Source organism: Sapajus apella, unplaced genomic scaffold, assembly GCF_009761245.1.
Source record: "Sapajus apella isolate SASKATOON/1434 unplaced genomic scaffold, GSC_monkey_1.0 scaffold14, whole genome shotgun sequence".
Taxonomy (NCBI): Eukaryota; Metazoa; Chordata; class Mammalia; order Primates; family Cebidae; genus Sapajus; species Sapajus apella.
The window spans coordinates 3,035,477-3,050,640 of NW_022436954.1; the positions used below are offsets into that span (position 1 = coordinate 3,035,477).

At 54.4% G+C, this 15,164-nt stretch overlaps 1 protein-coding gene across 1 annotated transcript in view; it reads right to left on the reverse strand.

Moving 5' to 3' along the window:
• Positions 1 to 15,164, reverse strand: part of LRP5 (LDL receptor related protein 5) — a 131,919-nt gene that overhangs the window by 81,715 nt on the left and 35,040 nt on the right. Inside the window, exons 3-5 of the mRNA XM_032282590.1 lie at positions 7,704 to 7,901; positions 2,841 to 3,037; positions 857 to 988 (exon numbers count right to left, since the gene is read on the reverse strand). Coding sequence (XP_032138481.1) covers positions 857 to 988; positions 2,841 to 3,037; positions 7,704 to 7,901 — 527 coding nt within the window. The remainder of the gene's footprint in view (positions 1 to 856; positions 989 to 2,840; positions 3,038 to 7,703; positions 7,902 to 15,164) is intronic.

Sequence of the window (15,164 nt, forward strand, 5' to 3'; positions counted from 1 at the left end):
CACGGACACCATGACCACACACACTGCCTTGGCTACTGCACACAAATACAGACCGTAGCCATGGGGAGCAGAGGGACCAGGAAGCTGTCCCAGTCAGGAACCCCACCGTGTGCTCAGACAGCAATGGGAGTAGGGAGGAGGTTTCTCCACCCACTGGACGCCAGGGTAGTCTATCTAGGGGCCCCACACCAAGACTCTGCCCCTTAGGATTGTACCTGAGTTGGAAGCCAGCCCACCTGGAAGCCCCTGCCCTCACTTTCATCTCCGGGAGTGGGACACCGGCACAGGGAGCAGGCACCGACCCCCACCACCTTCTGCAACCTACAGAAACTGCTCCCAGGGATAGTGCTTTCCAACATCTCGTTACCCCCTCTCTCACGAGGCCCCAGGGTCAGCCCCAGACCGGCGACCTCCAGGCCCCGGAGCACCCCTGAAGGTGAGCTGCATCCTGAACATGTGTGATTTCCCAAAGGGCCCACCTCAAACCTAACACCTGGAAAGAAAGATCCTCGGCCGTGCCATAGAGGAGAAGAGCCCTGCCTCATTGCAACAGCCCCGGGAAGCGCCCAGTGCCCGACACCAAGGCGGAGAGTAAAAAAGTGGGAAAATATCTGGGGCAAAAAAAAAAAACGAAAACAGGATTGACCTCCTGGGCTCAAGTGAGCCTCTCAACTCAGCTTCCCGAGTAGCTGGGACCACAGACTTGAATCACCACACCTGCCGGGGAATCATTTTGAAAGGGTTCACAGATGTTACTTCTGGGGCACCTCCGGTGGCCACAGCCCATGTGCTCAGACAGCAGTGGGAACAAGGAGGCCCCACCTGCCTGCCCACCCGCCCCGTCCTGCTACCTCACCTGCCTTACACGTCCTGCCGTTGTCCTGCAGCTGCACGCCCGTGGGGCAGGCGCACGTGTAGAAAGGCTCCACTGGGGACAGCAGGCACAGGTGGGAGCAGCCACCATTGTCCTCCTCGCAGCGAGTGTGGACTGGGAAAACCAGGACAGAGTGAGAGAAGGTTCCAGAAGAGGACCATCACTTGTTTCTGAATGAGTCACACCCTGCCTCCCCATCCCCCATGACAGACCCAGTGTATCCCTCTGCCCAAGCCTCAGGTGGCATCAAGGACCTCCCGGCAGGCACTGCTCCACCTGCCTCATCTCCGGTCCCTCCACGTCAGGCCCTCAGCCTGGCCAGATGGCCTGCAATCTCCCAAAAACCGGCCATGGCCTTCCTGGCCACCGTCACATCCAGATGTGACCTGCCCATGGAGTAGCATCCTCCCCACCTGCTCCCTCCCACCAAGCTCCTATGACTAGAAAACCTTCCCCAGCTCCTCGGGGCCCCAAAAGGACACCCCTCTGCAAAGCCTGCCCCCACACTCCAACGGCAGAGGTGAGGACCTGCCTGCATGGTAGTGATGGGAACCCAGGGATGGTGGGCTCCTCAGCAAAAGGCTTGTCTTGTCTTTGTGCCAGGTGTGGACCTGGCAGCTTCCACAGGAACAGTCCTTCTTGCCAGGGGGGCCAAGCTTGTCACTCTCCCAGTCCCTTCTATGACCAACAGCAATTGAACAGAACTCAATAACTGCTTCCAGCATCTCATTCTACCCAGGAAAAAGCTGGGGTGTAGGAGCCCCAAAATATTGAGTTACCTGGAACAACAAACTCACCACAATGAACCTCTCCCTCCCGCACACTGCTCCAAGTGTAGATGGGTTTTGTGATCATGACTTTATCACCAGGAAACAGCTGCAGAGAGCCCCACCCTCCAGGGTCCTGCTCTGGGAACAGCTGCCACCCCTGGGATCCACCTTTAAATTCAAAGTCCAAACCTCCTATAATGGCTTGGCTAGAAATCTCCATCCCTGGTCCCTGGGGGGGTGGGCAACTGTCCCCAGAGCCGCAGCCCCCACTGTCACAGAAGCTGGTACATTTCACCATCAGGGGCCTCTGTCATAACCCTGCGTAGCCCCTAGGCTGAGAACTGCTGACTATGAGCTGGCTATTCATTGATAAATATGCAACTTGCAGGGCCAAGCATGGTGGCTCACACCTGTGACCTAGCACTTTGGGAGGTCAAGGTGTGAGGATCACTGGAGCCCAGGAGTTTGGGACCAGCCTGGGCAACATGGCAAGATCTGATCTCTATCAAAAATGCATATACGTATACATATAGATAGATATATTTATATTTATTTTATTTATTTTTTTTGAGACAGAGTCTCCCTCTGTCACCCAAGCTGGAGTGCAATGTTGTGATCTCAGCTCACTGCAACCTCCGCCTCCTGAGTATCTGGGATTACAGGCGCCTGCCACCACATCCGGCTAATTTTTTTTTTTTTTTGTATTTTTAGTAGAGACAGGGTTTCTCCATGTTGGTCAGGTTGGTCTGGAACTCCTGACCTCGTGATCCTCCTGCCTCAGCCTCCCAAAGTGATGGAATTGTAAATGTGAGCCACTGTGCCCAGCCACACACACACACACACACACACACACACACACACTTTTAATATGCATGCACGCGTGCACACGCGCGCGCACACACACACACACACACGTACATATGCAACTTCTGGGCCTTGAAAACGAGGCAGCCTCCCTTGGGAATCCCCTTGCCACTGCTGAGCCTGGAACAGCCCCCACGAGCTCTGCAGAGGAGGGGCCCTCTGCGACCCTCGCCCCCCAGACAGCCACACACTCTGCACATACCTCCCTTCACTGCAGCAGAGTCCCCTTGACAGGGGGGCCCCCCAGAGCATGGGCTTCTGCAGGGAGGGACACCTGCCCCCTACTCTACCCACCAACCTCCCTACGCCTCCATGCCGCAGCCAGCACTCACAGAAAGGCTGCCGCTCCTGGCTCAGCACCTGGATGTCCATGGGTGAGTAAAGGGCGCTCAGGATTTCCTTCCTCTTCCCCCCAGTGCGCTTGTTGCAGGCATGGATGGAGCGGGTCTGCCAGTCTGTCCAGTACAGAGTGTCCCCGGAGAGCGTCAGGGCGAAGGGGTGCGTCAGGCTGCCCTCCACCACCTTCTGCCTGCAGTCAGGGAGGCGGGGTGGGGGAGCCATCAGGAGGATCCCCTGACAGTCATTCCTGCTGATCCATTTACTTTCTTTCTTTCTTTTTTTTTTTTTTTTGAGATGGAGTCTTGCTTGGTCTGTCACCCAGGCTGGAGTGCAGTGATACGATCTCGGCTCACTGCAATTCACTTGGAACTTGAGACAGGTTCAAGCAATTCTCCTGCCTCAGCCTCCTGAGTAGCTGAGATTACAGATGCCCACCACCACAACCAGCTGATTTTTGTATTTTTAGTAGAGACAGGGTTTCACTATGTTGGCCAGGCTGGTCTCTAACTCCCAAGGTGATCTGCCCGCCTCGGCCTCCCAAAGTGCTGGGATTACAGACGTGAGCCACCACGCCCGGCCTCTCATTTACTTTCAATCAGACAAGTAAGGCCAGGTCAAGAGCCCCAGGAGTTGGCACCCTCCTATGTCTCTCCCGGCATGCACAGGGCACCTCCCAAACCCAGTCTGTGACAGTGATACAGGGGATCCCCTAGGTCAAAGTCTCCCCCAGGGAAGAAGGAGGAAGCCATGTCTGGTGAAAAGGACACCTCTCCTGCCCAAGGCTTTAACCTCTGAATACAAATCAGGCCACATGCACTCGATCCTTCTTACAATGCTTATAATTTATATTATCAGAGTAAATTAAACTTGGCATCAACACGAGTTAACAGATATTCTTTTCTAGATGCTTACAGTGCCCAGCAAATGCGGACTCGCGTGTAATGCGAGTGTGAACACTGGTAACAGGATCATACTGTGGCAAGGTTAGTAGTGTGTAGTTTTATTTGCTTAACATCCCTCTCCCTGTGACAGGCTCCCTGAGGGTGGGCCTGGGGGCAGAGGGTCCCCGCCATGTCCCCAGCCCTCAGCATAGCTGCCAGAAAAGGGTAATGCTCATGAAGTTGCACAGGGAAGATGGAAGCTGTGGGTTCACGCTCTGCAGATCTGCCACCTCTTTTGTTCGTTTTTGTTGATGCTGCTTTTTAAGAAAATTATTGAAGTGAAATTCACAGAACAAAAAATTAACTCTTTGGCTTTTTTTTTTTTTTTTTTTTGAGATGGGGTTTCACTCACTCTGTCACTCAGGTTGGAGTGTTGTGGTGTGATCTCGGCTTCCAGCAACCTCTGCCTCCCAGGTTCAAGCAATTCTCCCACCTCAGCCTCCAGAGTAGCTGGGACCACAGGTGTTTACCACCCTGCCTTTAGCTAACGTTTGGGAGGTATTCTTTGGTAAAGACAGGGTTTCACTATGTCGGCCAGGCTGGTCTCAAACTCCTGAGCTCAGGCAATCCACCCACCTCAGCCTCTCAAAGTGTTGGGATTACAGGCGTGAGCCCACACCTGGCCTAATTTTTATTTTCAGTAGATGGGGTCTTGCTTTGTTGCCAGGCTGGTCTGGAACTCCTGGTCTCAAATGATCCTCTCATCTCAGCCTTTCAAAGCACTGGGATTAGAGGCGTGAGCCATCATATCCAGCCATGTTGCCATTTTTTGATGAGTGAAGCCAGAGGCCCATCACTCCTGGTCTCAGCCAGAAGTGCTGAGAGAAGGTCAGCCTTGGCCCTTGCCCCAGCCACAGTCACAGATAAGGGCCTGCGGAGCTCATACCCCACATATGATGCTTCCATGTGAATAGTGATGGTGCTGCAGAGGCAGAAGAATCCCGAGGGGAGGCAGGTAGGAGAATGGACCCTGGGGCTACGGACTCTAGGTTCCAACCCTGGCTGTAACTAGCTGTGTGGCTTTGGCCAAATTCACGTGCCTCTCTGTGCACAGGGGATCATAACAGCAAACACAGGTCAGACACAGTGACTTGCACCTGTAACCCCAGTGCTTTGAGAGGCCGAGGTGGATGCATGGCTTGAGCTCAGGAGTTTGAGACCAGCCTGGGCAACATGGTAAAACCCCGTCTCTACAAACAAATACCAAAAAAAACTAGCCAGGCATGATGGTGCATGCCTGTGGTCTCAGCTACTTGGGAGACTGAGGTGGGAGGACCACTTGAGCCCAAGAAGTCAAGGCTGGGGCTGAGCACAGTGGTTCACACCTGTAATCGCAACACTTTGGGAGGCTGAGGTGGGCAAATCACTTGACGTGAGGAGTCCAAGACCAGCCTGGCCAACATGGTAAACCCCATCTTGATTTAAAAAATACAAAAATTTGCTGGGCGTGGTGGCAGGCACCTGTAATCCCAGCTACTTGGGAGGCTGAGGCAGGAGAATCACTGGAACCCAGGAGGCAGAGGCTGCAATGAGCTGAGATCGTGCCACTGTACTCCAGACTGCGGGACAGAGCAAGACTCCAGCTCAAAAACAACAACAAGCAATCAAACAAAAAGAGGTCGAGGCTACAGTGAACCATGATCGCACCAATGCACCTCAGCCTGGGTGACAAAGCGAGACCCTGCCTCAAAAAAATAAATATATAAGTAAAAATAAAACATAACAGCAAACATTTCATAGAGTAGGTGTGAGCATTAAATGGACAAAAACAGTAAGTGCTACGTAAGCGTTCACCGCCGCCACCAGAAGCATGAGCCATTATCCTCACTGTCCCCTGTCACTGTCCTTTGACCAGAGCACTCTCAGCTGCAGCCTTTCTATCCTCTAATCCATGCTCCACAACTGTAAGAGCGCTCAGCTCCCAAGAACCACAGTCTACAGGGTGGCCACATTCCCAAATCTCAAACCAGACCCAGCCGGTCTGCACTTCCAGGGATAACGGGTGTTTTCAAACCAGCCCAAAAGAGATATGTGGCTCAGCATAAGAGGAACAGGAGACACAGAGGCCTCTTGACATGAGGATGAGCTTGGAAGCAGATCTCCCGGCTGTGCTCAAACCTTCAGAGGACTGAGGCCCCAGCCAGGAGCTTAAGTGTACCCTCAAGTCACACCCTGAGCCAGAGCCACCCAGCTAATCCACTCCTCACTGCTGACCCCCTCCCCATAAAAAAAACCTGTTTGCTGTTTCAGGCTGCTAAATTGTGGGCTGTTTTGTTACGCAGCAATGGCTAACTAACACCTGAGGCCTGGTGAGCGTGCAGCAAAGCTGCTCATGCCCTCCAGTCTGTTTATGTGGGCATCGGCCTGTGTTTGTAGAAATCCAGCCACTGAGTCCTCCCATGCAGTCACTGTTGCCCTCTGTATTGACACTGGCCACACCAGCCCCTCCCCCCAGCTCAGCCCTTGACCCAGCCACAGTCACAGATAAGGGGTCTTGCTTTGTTACCAGCCACTCCCATCCCACCCCTGCTCCTGGGCCAGGAGTTCCACTAGTGCTAGAATGGGATCTGCTGTCCCAGGAGAATCCCTGAGGCCTGGTACAGAGCCAGAAGCAGGCAGTACTTGGTCAGTGAATAAACTGCCAAACTGCCCTCACCTGTCCATGGAGGGATGTTTCTCTAAGTAGCAGGCTGTGAAGCTACGGTGACCAGAGGCTCTAAAAGCAATTACCCAACAAGGTGAAAACCCTTCCTGCTCATTCATTTGGCACTTTTTATTGAGCACCTACGACATGGAAGGCCCCCTGGTCAGACTGGGGAACGCAGCAGTAACTGAGACAGCTTCTGTCACCACAGCCCTCAGGATGCCAGAGCTGGGGTGCGGCCAGGGTGGGGGAAGTGCATGTGACAGGGTTACTGTTCACAACCCTGTCAGGCCACAAGCCCCCCCCATTCCAAAATCAAAACACTCTGCAGATGGAAAGCTTTTGTTGCTTATTTGATGATAAAACCTCATTTGGTTCATGGGCCGGGTGCGGTGGCTCGCACCTGTAATCCCAGCACTCTGGGAGCCCGGGGGAGGATTGCTTGAGCTTAGGAGTTTCAGACCAGCCTGAGCAACATGTGAGACCCCATCCCTACCAAAAATACAAAAACTAGCCGGGTGTGGTGGTGCACTCCTGCAGTCCCAGCTGCTCTACTTGGGAGGCTGAGGCAGGAGGATTGCTTGAGCCTGGGAGGTGGAGGCTGCAGTGAGCTGAGACTGTGCCACTGCACTCCAGCCTGGGTGAAAGAGTGAGACTCTGTCTCAAAAAAAAAAAAATTAAAAAGAAAAACCAACTGTGCATGGGTGTGGGCTACAGATAAGTCTTTTCTGTCCTACTTAGAATAAACATGCCCCATTTGCTACAGAAATATTCAGGTACAGGCCGGTGGCTCACACCCGTAATCCCAGCACTTTGGGAGGCTGAGGTGGGTGGATCACAAGGTCAGGAGTTCGAGACCAGCCTGACCAACATGGTGAAACCCCGACTCTACTAAAAATACAAAAATTAGGCAGGCATGGTGGCGCACACCTGTAATCCCAGCTACTCAGGAGGCTGAGGCAGGAGAACTGCTTGAACCTGGGAAGCGGAGGTTGCAGTGAGCTGAGACTGCGCCACTGCACTCCAGCCTGCATGACAGAGCGAGACTCCGTCTCAAAAAAAAAAAAAAAGAAAGAAATATTCAGGTGCCGGGGCAAGTGCTGCCCAGACCCTGAGGCTGTTCCAGGTTCTGAGAAGTCCGGCATTCCTCAGGTCTGCAGAGTTTCAGAGAAGAGTCTATAGGCCTGAGTTAAGAAGGAATGTCTTCAAAAGCCCTGGGGACAGCTGGGGTAAAGCGGAAGGGGGTGCCCCAGGACTGGGCAGGTACCTACCGGAACGAGCCATCCAGGTTGGCGCGGTGGATGAAGCTGAGCTTGGCGTCAGCCCAGTAGAGCTTCTGCTCCTCCAGGTCGATGGTCAACCCATTGGGCCAGTAAATGTCTGAGTCCACAATGATATTCCGGGTACTGCCGTCCATCCCCGCCCGCTCGATCCGGGGCATCTCACCCCAATCTGTCCAGTACATGTACCTGTGAGGGGGCAGAGCAAGAGGAGAAGCCGCTAACACAGATTTGTTTTTTGTTTCTGTCTACAGACGCAGACATGAAACAACAGACAGTGAAGCTGCCCTCAAATCTCACCCATCAGAATTAACCAACAGGTGGGCTTTCAGGTGTGACTGCCTTATGTCGGGCAATCCAAATATACCATGTCCGACTTGCTCTCAGCTAACAGTAAAATCTGGGCACCTTCCCTTCTTGATGATAGAAAGATTCCTTGTTCTTTGGATGATTGCATAGTGTACTGTGCTATGAGTTCTTAAAGATAAATGAGTTATCAAGCCATGAGAAGACATGGAGGAAACTTAAATGCATATGAGAAGGTGAAAGCAACCAATCTGAAAAGGCTACGTACTGTATGAGTCCAACTCTACAACATTCTGGAAAAAGTGAACATACAGGCTGGGCGTGGTGGCTTATGCTGTAATCCCAGCTCTTTGGGAGGCCGAGGTACGTGGATCGCTTGAGACCACGAGTTCAAGACCAGCCTGGACAACATGGTCAAACCCCATCTCTACTAAAAATATAAAAATTAGCCGGGCATGGTGGCACGTGCCTGTAATCCCAGCTATTTGGGAGGCTGAGGCAGGAGAACTGCTAGAACCCGAGAGGCAGAGGTTGCAGTGAGCCAAGATTATGCCACTGCACTCCATTCTGGGCGACGGAGCAAGATTCTGTCTCTAAAAAAAAATAAAAAAAATAAAAATAAAAAAAAAAAAGCAAACATACACAGTCAAGCATCAGTATCAGCAGCAGCGGTGGCCAGAGGGTGGGCTGGAGGAGAGGGATGAGTGGACCAAGTACAGACAATCAGGGCAGTGGAACTATCCTGTATGACGTAGAATGGTGGGTGTACATCCTCACTCATCTGTCTAAACCCACAGAATGTACAAGCCAAAGGCAAACCCCCATGTAAACATGGATTTTGGGAGATGGTGCGCCAGCCAGCTTTCCTCAGCTGTAACAAATGTACCACCCTACATAGGAGGCTGACAGCTGGGGAGGCTGTGTGGGTGTGGGGACGGGGATGTGCAGGAACTCGGTACTTTCTGCTGAATATGGCTGTGAACCTAAAACTGTTTGAAAAAATTAAGACTCTTTAAAAACAACAAAACATGGCCAGGAACAGTGGCTTGTGCCTGTAACTCCAGTTGTTTGGGAGGCTAAGGCAGGTGGGTCACTCAAGTGCCATCCTGGGCAACATGGCAAAATCCCGTCTCTACAAAAAATAAAAATAAAAGTTAGCTGGGCATGGTGGCACACACTTGTAGTCCCAGCTCCTCAGGAGGCTGACGTGGGATGATCCCTTGAGCCCTGGGAGGTCAAGGCTGCAGTGAGCTGGGACTGCACCACTGTGCTCCTGCCTGGATGACAGAGTGAGACCCTGCCACACAAAAAAAGAATAAAACCCAAGGGTGGGATGGACCCTGAACCAGCAGCAGCAGCAGCTGCAATTCCTGGGTAGGTCTGTGGACGATGTGGCTTTGCTTCTCCATGCTCCAAAGAGACAAGCATCACCCAACCACCAGAAACAACCACATCCTCAGGGCGCCCTTACTTGATCTCTGGCCAATGAACCAAGACAAAGTGAGCAGAGACGATGTGCCCAACACCAGGTCTAGGATGGCAGGTCCCACCCCTGCCAGTGCCCAGTATGCCCCATTTGAAGGTGACCACAGGGTGTGTCCCCAGAGGCTGGGCGTGGCCCTCAGCGACCAGAGGGGAACCACACCAGCCTGGAGGACTCAGTTCTCATCCCAGCCAGCTGGAATGAGCAACGGGACACAAGGGGTGGCAGACCTATTGCATTTTGTCGATCCTTCTCAGCAGAGAAAGGGGACAATGCCCAGAATGTCCTCTGAGGAGCCTCCTCCCACTCTTGGTCCATGTAAAATGATGCTGACTCCCTCACCCCCTTCTTCCTGGGGTGGGCAGCAAACCCCCTTCCCCTCGGCTGTAGCAACTGACTTAGAAACAGGTAGCTCGCCTGAGCCAGGCATAAGTGACCCCAGGACACAGGGAGAACAAGCCTTGCTTTGCCTTCCAGGGGTCTCCAACCAGCAGAAGAGCGAAATGACAGATGGGCAGCTGCCTCCTCCCCCACCATGGTGCTCTGCGGCCTTGGGAGCCTCAGGTGCACCGAGGGGCCATGCTTCCCAGAGTAATGTCATTCCCAAGCGAGTACCATCTCCACCTTCCAGAGGGGCTGTGACAAGATCAACAACAATGAGGGAACAGGAGTCTCAAACCAAACGCACCCTCTTCCCTGCAGAGGCCAACCATGCCCAGCTGCTGTCACCAAGCCCTGCTCCCCCCACCCCGTGGGGACAGGAGAAGAGGGGCATCACATGGAACAGCTCTCCAAACAGACCCTCCAGCCGCTGTCTCCTGTGCATCTAGTGAGAACTCAACCGACACAGGGAAGGTGGGAATTCCTATTCCCATTAGACTGATGAGAAAACTGAGGCCTTGGAAGGCTGGCCTGTCCCAGGTTACAGGCGCTGAGTGGCAGCTCTGGGAACACATCATGTGTCTGCTGAGGGCCCAAGCCCAGCCTCATATGACTCACCCTTCACCAGCAAAGCCCGGGTGTGGGTGAACTTTTCCTGGCAGCCCGGGACTCCAAGGTGCTGGCAGCCAGCCCAGTGAAGGCTCCCACGTGCCTGGGGCGGACGCCTTGCTTTACCTGCATGTCCCCCACCCCTAGGAGCCTGGGCAGAGCCCAGACCCCCTACCACCTCCTGAGAAGGTATCGGGAGCATCAGTCTGGAGTGGGGGGGGAATCCACACAGGCCTCCCCAAAATGCTCCACTGTGGCTCATGGAAAAGGCTGGAAAACGTGCAGGAGCAGGGCCTCCGCACAGAGCATAACTCACATTCCTTCCCCGAGTTTCATAACAGAGGCCGCTGGTTTCCTTAAATGGGGAATTTGCAAGCCAGTCGGTGACCAGAGACTGGCTGGCGTGGATGTGCTCTTGCAAAGTCTCAAATGCTACCGCAAGCCCAGCCGAATTCCACGGAGGAAAATTGACTTCCGAAGAAAAGGGCTGCAGCATGGCCTTCTAGCAGAGCCAGCTGCGGTTGTGGTTGTGTTATTTTAGGGAAGGGCCATTTTGCATTTTAAAGAGGGGGTTGGGTTTCACCCTGGCTTTAATTTGAGACCCAGGGGCCACTGCAGCCCCTCGCTGGGGCCTCCTCCCATGCTGGGCCAGTGTCTTTCTCAGGGGCCAGAGGGTCATCCCCAGAGCCCCGTCTGCCACTCACGTGAGCACCCTGGAGCTGGGAGGGACGAGGCTTTCCCCAACCCTGCCTGGATATCTGCACGGGGCCACCTGCGTTGCTGAAACCACAACCCAGTGGAGTCTCAGAGGGGCTCTCCTGGCTTTGGGGCTCTTGGTCAAGAAAATGGTCACACGCACAGCTGAGGTGGATGCTCGGACGCAGAGACCCTTCCTGATGATGGCCGGGGCAGAGACCCCTCCTCTGAGGAAGGACCCTGGTGTAGGACAGCACTGCAGGAGGGCACGGGACATGACCAGGGCCCCAGCAGGGCCAGGAGGAAGGCCAACATGCTCCTTGCAACCTTGCACCCTTGGCCAGGATGGAGGACAAAACCCACCCCTCCTCTGTCCCCACTCTCAGGGCAGCAGTCCTGCCCCAGGACTCATCACCCACACTTATGCCTGAGGACCACTATTCAAACCAGTATTTGGCACGCAGGGGGTGCTGCCCACAGGTGCTGTGACAGGTTGGAGTCCTCTCCCTCCCCAGCAACACGAAGCCTAAGGAGAGGCAGGACCACAGCTGGTGTCATCAGCATCATTGCATCTGATGAATGGGAGCCTGTATACCACTGTTTTCACTCTCATTCATCAGGCAAAGGACTGGGGCAAAGGGAGGGTATGGGGAGAGGCCCAGGAATCAACACCAAGATCAACTTTGCCCCAGGGGCCGGGGTGGGAGTGAACAGCCGCAGGTATGATCCTGGGGAAGGCTTCTGGGAGAGAATTCAGAGGCAAGCAGGGAAAGAAACCATTTCAAATAGTCAAGAAAAGCCAGAGCCAAACAGGGATGGTCGGCTCCCAGAGATGGTGCAGGCAAAGCCAGCCCAGATCTGAGCACAGGGACGACTGCTCCCAACCAAGGGCCTCGCGTCTCCCAACGAAGCACCAAGCACCTCCCAACCAAATACCTCCCAACCAAGCACCAAGCACCTCCCAATCAAATACTTCCCAACCAAGCACCTAGCACCTGTCAGTAAGACACCAACTACTCCCAACCAAGTGCCAAGCACCTCCCAACGAAGTACCAATTACCTCCCAATCAAGCATCAGCACCTCCCCATGAGCAACATGCACCTCCCAACAGAGCACCTAGCACCTCCCAACTGATCACCTCTCAACCCAGCACCGAGTACCTCCCAACCAACATGGCAAAAGCCATGAGGAAGTGAAAAGAAGAAACTGCGCGGGCACAGAGACTGTACTTCTGGTGGTGAGGGAAGGGCATTTCCGCTATCATAACAGCAAACACTTGTTGAACCCGCAAACTGTTTTTGGTGTTTTCCACGACGTGCAGCATGGTCACGCCTCTGTACAGACAGGGACACCGAGGCACAGAGGGACATCAAGGCACAGAGGGACACCAAGGCACAGAGCAGCCCTGGGCCATCCTTGACCATCTTTCTATTGAACCCACGTGCAGAGTGCCAGCAAATCCAGCTGGCTTTACCTTCAGAACAGATCCCAAATCTCGTCACTCCTCACCTTCAGAAGTGAGGGGTCCCTGCTGATGTCAGGATCCTGGTAATAACCGTGGACAGGGCTCCTGCAGCCACCCCACCCACCCCATGGCTCACTCTCGCTCCAGCCACTGCGGGGGATGCCCTCAAGCATGAGTCAGACCTGGTGCCTCCTCCGCTCAAGACCTGATGCATCCTCTCCCCACACCTTGGGCCCCATTCCCCCTACATTCTGCTACAGACCCTCAAACAGGCCCAGCCCCAAACTACCCCAGGGCCTTCGCACTGACTATTCCCCCTGCCGGACCATGCTTCCCCACATAGCCACACGGTTCTCAGCCACATCTGCTTCCAGTCTCGGCTCAAAAGTCCCCAAGAAGCCTTCCCAGCACCGGAGCTCCAACAGAAGCCCCTCACCACAGCCCCCAGGTACTGCTTTCTCCCCACACATTCATCCCTCCAGAATACTATTCACTTACCATCTCCTCCCATCCACTGAAAGGGCCAGAGACTGGGCTATGCCTGCTGCATGGGGAGCAGGACTGAGGCACAAGGGCTCATAAATGCAGGTGGATGCCTGGTTGGGAGGTGAGGGAGCTGCAGCGACCCAGGCTGGGAGGGAAGGCAAAGACGGAGGAGCGCAGGTCCCAGCGACATGACGGTCACGGCAGCCACTGGTGAGCAACTGCGGGCCCACTGCGGGTGACGGCTCCCAGCGGGCCGCTATCTTCAGCCTCTCCCACCACTGCAGATGCCCCCTCCTAGCCAGAGAGTCTGCTACACCAGCCGACCCTTCCAGAAAGGTCAATAACCCCACAGCTCCTGGAGCCACAGTGCAGAGGGAGAGGGCTGAGAGGGCGATGGTTCACCAGGCGGAACAGAGGGTGCCCTGGGGGTCAGCTGGCTCCCGGGCAGCTGCAGGTGGCCAGCCCACTCAAAGTGCAGCAAGGGCATGAGAGGGGCTCTGGTGATGAGTGGCTGCCCAGCATGCGACCCTGGGAGGCCGGGAGCACTTCTCAGGTGGTAGGGGGCAAAAAGTTGCTCTGGCCTGACCTCAGGGACTCAAAATACTTGGGCCATAAATTCCACCGCATCCCCGCCTGCTGGTACCCCATACTTACACACCGCCTGGTTCAGATGCAGACCCTCCCTCGCACATACACAGGCACATACACGTGCACAATCACATGTGCACACTCACATGCACACACATGAATACCTGCTCACAGGCGCGCACACACACACACACACACGCACAGGCTTATACCCTCCCATTCCCACACTCAGTTGCTCAGACACACACACACCTAGCTTTCACACAAACCCGCCGAGCTCTGAAAGGCTCCAGCCCTTCCTGTACATCAGAAGCCAGTCCAGGGCTTCCTAAGTCACCGCGCAGAGCAAGGAGGTGAACTCAGCCACTATGGCACTCTGCTTCCAGAGCTCCCAAACACCAGACTTGGTGAGGACAGACCCTCACCCCATATCCTCATTCCCATGACCCTGGGCAGGCCCAGATGAGGGGTGTCCACAGGGTCTGGCAACTGGCCCCTCCCAGCCCAGCTCCTGCAGCCAGTGCCATGGGAGTCACAGGGAGGTAACTGCAAAGGGCAATAGCAGGTTGGTGACCCCAGAACGAGAGCCCAGGGGTCTTTGGTCCTACTTGAGGTTGGACAGTGTCCCACAGGGCACACCCAAGGGAAGGGTTCCCAGAGCCCTGGCTTCAGGGAGGAGAGCAGGCGGGCTCCTGTGGCAGGTATGGGTGCATGACCACCCACTTCTGGACTTTCTAACTTAGAAGATCTAGGTCAGGCTGGGGGCAGTGGCTCACGCCTGTAATCTCAGCACTTTGGGAGGCCAAGGCGGGTAGATCACTGCGGTCAGGAGTTTGAGACCAGCCTGGCCAACATAGCAAAACTCCATCTCTACCAACAATACAAAAAGTAGCTGGGGGTGGTGGTGGGCACCACTGTGATCCCAGCTACTTGGGAGGCTGAGACAGGAGAATTGCTTGAACCCAGGAGGCGGAGGTTGCAGTGAGCTGAGATCATGGAGTGTAGTACTCCAGCCTGGGTGACAGGAGGGAAGCTCTGTCTCAATGAAAAAAAGAAAAAAATGTAACTATGGAATCTCAAGGAGAAGTAACTCTCTCAACAACAACAAATCCTGAAAGCTGAGCTCTTTTTTTTTTTTGAGACGAGTTTCGCTCTTGTTACCCAGGCTGGAGTGCAATGGCGCGATCTCGGCTCACCGCAACCTCCGCCTCCTGGGTTCAGGCAATTCTCCTGCCTCAGCCTCCTGAGTAGCTGGGATTACAGGCGCGTGCCACCATGCCCAGCTAATGTTTTTTGTATTTTTAGTAGAGACGGGGTTTCACCATGTTGACCAGGATGGTCTTGATCTCTTGACCTCGTGATCCACCCGCCTCGGCCTCCCAAAGTGCTAGGATTACAGGCTTGAGCCACCACGCCCGGCTTTTTTTTTTTTTTTTT